This window comes from Perca flavescens, chromosome 4, assembly GCF_004354835.1.
Source record: "Perca flavescens isolate YP-PL-M2 chromosome 4, PFLA_1.0, whole genome shotgun sequence".
Classification (NCBI taxonomy): domain Eukaryota; kingdom Metazoa; phylum Chordata; class Actinopteri; order Perciformes; family Percidae; genus Perca; species Perca flavescens.
The window spans coordinates 22823999-22831243 of NC_041334.1; the positions used below are offsets into that span (position 1 = coordinate 22823999).

General features: G+C 39.9%; 1 protein-coding gene across 1 annotated transcript; it reads right to left on the minus strand.

The window, feature by feature from the left end:
* Nucleotides 1-370: 370 nt before the first annotated feature.
* On the minus strand, nt 371-7026 carry oxtrb (oxytocin receptor b). The gene is made up of 3 exons (XM_028575928.1): nt 6688-7026; nt 5466-6554; nt 371-987 (listed from the first exon to the last, which is right to left on the minus strand). The coding sequence occupies exons 2-3, from the start codon at nt 6388-6390 to the stop codon at nt 728-730; spliced, it is 1185 nt and encodes a 394-aa protein (XP_028431729.1). The 5' UTR covers nt 6391-6554; nt 6688-7026; the 3' UTR covers nt 371-727.
* Nucleotides 7027-7245: the final 219 nt, after the last annotated feature.

The window sequence follows — 7245 nt, forward strand, 5'->3', positions numbered from 1 at the left end:
CTAAAAGGTACACTGGAACAAAATAAGATATGGAGTTGATAAAACATGTAGACAAACAACTATGAGCAGTGGAAACTATTTACAAAGTGAGTGTCATAATATAACATGAAGGACAGACAAGGAGCAGTGGAAACTACTTACAAAGTGTATTTCATATTATTCTACATCATAAAGGATCAACACTGTTTGGAAAATGAACTGAAAACATGCTGAAAGAGCCTCCTTCTTGCAAAGTGCAATACTTTTAGAACTTTTTTGCTGATGATTTTTTTTTGTGTTGTTATAATTGAGATATTTGGATTACGCCAAACCACAAGAGTGGGTATTATATTATATAATATAATAATATAACTATAAAATGCTGGTACACAAAGTAATACTGAGTAAACAAGCCTTACAGTAACTGAATTAGTGTCCATTTTCACAGAGCAAAATGCAGTTAAGAATTGACTGATTTGTAGAAAGAATGTACTTGTGCAACATTAATATAATTATTGCAATAAAGATGAGATTTTAGATCAAATCATGATGACTGTAAGAACTGTAAGATTTAAATATTCAAGGCTAAAGGACAGAAGCATCCAAACAACTTGGAGCAGGGTATTTCATTTATTTAGCTCAGTTCGCAGCAGTTCCGCTGCAGATGGTTAAATGCCTGAAATCGGGGACTTGCATTATTGCTGGATTGCTCAACTACAGGAAGCCTGGATGGCTTTGAGCTGGCTCTTCAGTGTCCCGCCCCCCCTGTGCTGTATGTGAGTGTGAGGCTCCTGCTGCTGGTGTTCTTCAAAATGCAAGTGGAAGAGCTGCTATTGGGCCTGCACTGTCGATCACTGCTGCAGGAGGAGGTGTTCAGGTACTGTCTACAACAGCAGAAGAAGCACTGCATCAGGTCATGGAACAGGTGGCCAGCAAAGAACATGTAGATCCAGGGGTTAGAACAGCTGTTGAGACTGGCCAGCAGCATGGCGATGATGAAGGCCATTTCTAGGGAGAAAGACAGAGGAGAACATGTACTTGATATTTTTGGTGAATAAGTGTATTCTGACAGTGTGAATGTAAGACTAAGAGTATTTGTTTTGAGTCAATCCTACTTACACACTATTTACTTGCTAACACACCAAAACTGGGGCTCAAAATTGTTCCAGACAAATACTTAATTCCCTCCTGTTTGAGTAACATTTGATAAAAACCTTTTTCTTAAAATGAAACAATTTAGCCTATTTGTGAGTTATCTTTAATTAGTCAGAAAGCCCTGAGGGATGGACTAAAACCGTCCTTTCATGATTTGTTGACAAGGACAAAATACAAAATATAGCCATGTCTTATCCTTTGAATATAACCTTATCCATGCCTGACAACCTGGACTCGGTGTAGGCTACAAAGCATATCTATGGTACCATGCCTCTCCTCTCCCCTGCTCCAACCCCTTGCTACTGTAAATAGGATAAGCAGTTAAGAAAAGGAATGGATGGATGGATCTTTAAAAAGCCTCTAAAGTAGGACATTTTTCTCCAATCCAGTAAGATGTAATCACCTGGCTGTGTGTGTGTGTATTTGTGCTTTGTTTGGTCTTTTAAGCTGCACTTTTAAGTATTTTAGCAATTGATAACATTATAGCTGTAGGGATGGTCAGCCACTTTGTTCCAGACTTTAATATCTCAACAAATATTGGATCTGTTACCATTATATTTTGTACAGACATTCATGATTCCCGATTATTCTATTGAATTTGGTGATGTCCACTTTTCCTCTAGCACCAACATTAAGTTGACACTTGTGTTTTATTAAAATATCTCAACAATTTTTGGATGGATTGCCATGAAATTTGGTACAGACATTCATGGTCCCACCTGAGGATGAATAACAATAACTTGGATTCCCTAGTCTTGCATTGCCAGACCTTACTTCACAGGAGTAAGGTCTGTTTCCACCACACATACATTCCAGGATAGGAGAAAACAAACGCTTAGGGTGGTTCGCATTTGTCCATAGCAAAACGTCCCAGTTAGATAGTAAATGCCATAAACTATAAAAATCTTTGCAATCATTCCCCAAAAGAACCAAGCAGGCCTACCTTCTTGAAATCAAAGTTTAAAGTTTGCCATTTTTAGCGTGTAGCTTGCTAGCTTGAAGTTTGTTGTTGTTTCCCAAAGAGAATAGAGTTGGACAATGGCATCACATCGATACAGACTCCCCTAACCTTTCATCTAGCACATTTTTCATGTCAAAATTAAAATGACTTACTTTATGACCTCAGCCTCACTGTATGTTTAGTTCTAATATGTTAGCATGCTTACAGGCTAAGCCACTGGCATGGCTGTAAGATCTTGTTAAAGGTGCCCTGCCACACGTATTTTATTAGTTTGTGGTAATGTCTGAAGTTCTACTATGGACTATGGAAAAAATGCCTTGGTTACCTTGTTTCAAGCCATTCTAGCGTGGTATAGAAAGCCTACAGGAAGACTCAGCTTGATTTCTGCCAGTTCTCATTAATATTCAACAAGCTAAGCTGTTTGAATCTGATTGGCTAACAACTAGCCAATGAGAGTCTGGCTGTCAGAATCCTTTCCCAAGCCCAACTGGGCGAGCTAATGAATAGTAATGAGCTCAGGCAATATGATGTCAGACTGACCAGCTTTTGTAATTGGCCTGATTTCTCTGCTTATTTCTTTTCAGTGGCTAGAGCTGACAAAGGAGGTAGAAGTTCATTTTCACATTCACAACATAACACATATGGACCTAACATATTTCAAAAAATGCAAGTAAAAACGGTTTTGTATGGCAGGGCACCTTTAAACTACACTGCACAACAATAAGATGTCACTAACTCCACTGGACAGGTTTGGAGTTTGGACTCTCCATTTCATTTCTACAAAATACATTTCAGTCCCTGTTTAAAGCAGCTGCACATAATTTATAGAAAATATAAGAAGCTGAAGCATTTCAGGCAACCCCCCAAACATTTGGGATTGTATCTGAACAAAATGGAAGGTTGATGTATGTGTCAGCTGCCTGAATATATATATATATATATATATATATATATATATATATATATATATATATATATATATATATATATATATATATGGCTTTGATTAGAAGAGGCTGTCCTGGATGGAAAAATATTTTTTCTCATTTATTTAAGGGATTAAATTTCCAATTGTTAAAGGCACAGAGCACATTAAAGAAGCATGCAATTTGAACGGTGGAAAATGGAAGACTTCCAAGTCTATTTTCTAATCCTTAATGGAGTGAGGGAGATTTAGTGTGTTGTCTTTTTCTTGTGAAACTGCTGACCTGCTCTGTTCATTGTGCTCTGACTCTCTAAAGTCCTTTGCTTTATTGTGAGAGGTGTGCTGTGCGAAGTGTCAAGCAAATGGACGTTTTCAACAGATAAGTCAAACACCCCGTCTAGAGTTGTGAGTTCTTGGTGCCATGGGGAACACAGTTCTCTTAAGGGGAAATACCACAAAAGGACAGCAGCCTTTTTTTTTTTTTTTTTCACTTTGACTTACAGTACATCCACCACTTTCTTGTTCTGCCAGAAATTAAAGAAAAACATTAATCGTTGCTGTTTTTCTGTAATATCATGATGTACAGCTCTTCTGAGATTGAAGTTGGAAAATCAAAAGAGGGTGATGTTGATTTCAAAAGGAGGACTGTGGTGATACTGCTATCACTTATTTGATTAAGTATACACACTATATTAAAGATAATTCTAAGTATAATTAAAGCTGCAAGCAGTGTTGGATGGGCCCTCGCTCCTCTGCGTGCGTCGGAGTTACTGGGTTACTGGTTGCTCCTTGCGACTGTGCATTTGCGCGGCACTCAGACACTGCAAATCGCCACCAATGAAAAGGGAACTACCTGCTGACTTCAATGATACCTCACACAAGACTCAATGTCATACAGTTTATTAGCTCTGAAAGGGGGTGTGGCTTAAGCATAGGGGGCAGGTCAAACCATCACCAATCAAAAAGAAACTGTCTGCTGAGTTCAATGATACCTCACACAAGACTACCTTAAATGGGTCACCAGTTATGAAATGGGGCGTGGTTTAAGCATAGGGGTCAGGCCAAACCATCACCAATGAAGAAGGAAATCTCTGCTGAGTTCAATGACACCTCACACAAGACTCTACCTTAAACAGTTAAAATGGTATGAAAAGGGGGGGCTATGACCAAAAGTCAATTTTGGCCTAAAAATGTCCTCAGGCCCGGACCCAACAACTTCTTAGTTCATTGATAAATGCTCAATATGGCCGCCATGCCCACATTGTTGGACGAAAGGTTTTGCTTTTAATAATTTTACATTGTTAAGGTCTTAAGATGACACAGACTGAATTTGAAGTTGATCTGAGCTGCATTTATGTGGTGTCGGAAGAATCTGAAAAAAATTAGTTCCCAACTGGGAAAATTCACACTGCATTGAGATTGTGAAATAGAGTATGCCTGTGGAGGTCTGCACTCTCCAAGTGGCTTTCTAGTTTATACATTTTTCCACATTAATGACATGTTAAGAGGCTTTTGAATGCTTTGCAAAATAACATGTTGAAAAGTTACAAATGTTTACAATGCTAAATGGTAATAAGAAATAGCCTAGTGTTGAGGCCATCCATCCAAACAAAATGGGGGCCCCTAGGACAACATACACTTCAGTACAGTGCATGGATTCTTGGCTTTAATGTGTTTATTGTCCTAATTTTGTGAAAAACTGCGTGACAGAAGATGAAGAAGATGATTAACTTGGCTAAGTCTGGCCTATTTAACATATATCTGAATCCCTGACTGCTCTCAATGAACACTCGTGCAATTTTGCTCAGATAACCCCACTGGAAAGATTACAGAAGCATATCTTATCCTTTGCTCTTCTCTACTTTAATGGCATGCTCAAAAGATAGGAGGGGTAAATCTGAACAAACTATGCAGTTAAATGGAAATTATATAAACCACCACTGGAAATAGAGAACGAACCCCTTTGATGTCCTGGTACATTTACTCTCCCAGTGGCTCTGAAGACTTTCTCTGAACCGATAACACTGTAATGACTCCCTATTCATCTGTGTTCACTCTGGAAGTCTGAAGTTGCCATTGTGTTGCCTTAAAAGTGAAGTGGTTTGCTTATGTAGCCGATTCCTAGAGATGTTTTGTGAGGTGGGAGATTGACCTTTGTATGAATGAGGCACTTAGTGCTGAAACTTTGCTGTAGAAAAACGATTTATCTTACACCTAATGGTTTATGGGCAATAAATCCACCAATATTAATCTTGGACAAAGATAATTGTCTCCTTGTGTCACCGAGCACAGTTGGCACACTTAAAGAGGGATAATATCTTCATAAACCATATAACATATGAGGCACTGCTTTAGGTGAATACATGTAGATCTATACCAGGATTATGATTCAAACTGCATCTGTTGTTCGCTGGGAAAGAAAAAAAACACTGAGTGTGCGTTTACCTTCTCTTGGTGCTGCAGGATCCCATGCAGACCACATCTGGACAAAGAAGAAGGGAGTCCAGCACACAATGTAGGCAAGGACCACTACAAATGTCATTTTCACTGTGCGGATCTTTGCTTTTGAAATGAGCCTCACGCTGCTAACACGACAGAGGGGACGAGCGCCTTTGGAGGAACTTGGAGTGAGAGCCAGGAAGTGCTCCCTTCTGGTTTTTAAATTGAAATTCTCCCATATTTTAAAACATATCAAACCATAGCAGATGGTTAAAATTGCAACTGGGAAAATGTAAATGCTGAGACTCATCCATGTGATGTATGCTTTGGCACCCCATGGCTGTATAAAGTCACCCCAACAGTCATACACACCGTTCCCGACCTCTCTCAAAGAAAATATATACGCTTGAGGAGTGCTGAAAATCAGGCTGAGCATCCAAGAGGCCATCACACAGAAACGATCCGTTTTCTTGTGCACGGAGCGAAGTGGCTGGCAGATTGCTAAGCACCTGTCGACGGACATCAGGACAAGCATGTAGGTAGATGCAAACATACCCACGACCTGGAGGTATTTGATCAGCCTGCACAGCAAATCTGACCCACAGAAGCGAAATGTGATATCCCAAATGAGTTGCGGTAAGACCTGAAAGATTGCAACGACAAGGTCTGCGATGCTCAGGTGCTTCATGAAATAATACATCCGAGACTGGCTGTTCTTGGTGGTGTAGATGGCCCACAGGACGCACAGGTTGCCGGTCAGAGCGAGCAGCAGCACCAGGACCAGGACGGTAACTTCCACTTTGGCCACTTCTTCATTGCGTTTCAAAGGATTCACTGTGGTGTTTCCTAAATGAAAGTCATTTCCATGACTTGAGTTGCTCCAGGAAACATTTTGCGCCCAACTATTCTGCTCTAGTAAAAAGTCCTCCATCGTGCCCAAAAGCGCCACTTTTGGCGCATCCAGCTGTCACATCACAAAACAGATTGTGGACCGCTATCCGCTGAATGATGGTGCAGTTTCCCTGCGCAATTTTACTTTTTTTTTAGTTTCCCTCAGTTAAAATGAATGTATAATCCAAATGTCAGCGCTCTCGCCTGCAGAGGAACACAATTTAACACTTGTAAACTCTGATTCATTGCACACCCATCTCAAGCCTTATTCGAAAACTTCACAAAAAAATCATATGACCTCATGATACACAAGTGAATCGGTTCAAAGGAAGCCTACCTTTTAAACTATATCCTTGCAGTTATTTTGGGATCTCGGAGCACCGTTGTCCTCATTACTGCGTCCAGATTGATATATGGTTTGCTGAAGCTCTGTTGCATATCCTACCAATGTCAGTACCCCCTCCCCTCGATCGTCCTTTTTCCTCTAAGCAAATTGCCTGGGTTGATTGTAAGCAGACTGCACCTTCTAACCCTTTTCTTTCTCCTTCTCCCCCGTGATCTCTATCCCTGTAGCTACATTGAGTGTATGTTTTGACTTTGTGGCGCTGCTTTGTAAAATCAAATGAACCTTTAACAATATTTTAGCGATGCTATATTGTATTGCGCAGTGAGTCAATGTTTTTAGTATCTACATTTTTTTAAGTGACACCTTCTTGGATTCAGAAGGAGGAATTTTCCACTCTGATCCAACAGAGTGTAAGACGGTCACTTGTTTTCCAAAGAAAGCCACAGAATATGGAAAAATATGGTATCTGGAGCGGGAACAGTATGCTTTGGTTGAATATAATTCCATTTATGATGTGCTGTACTTTATGTCTCAATCAGGGATACAAGG

Coding starts and splice junctions, on each gene's coding strand:
- oxtrb (XM_028575928.1), bottom strand. CDS start 6,390: ATGGAGGACTTTTTACTAGAGCAGAATAGTTGGGCGCAAAATGTTTCC. Junction 988..5,465: donor TCCTGCAGCACCAAGAGAAG/GTAAACGCACAC, acceptor CTTTCTCCCTAG/AAATGGCCTTCATCATCGCC.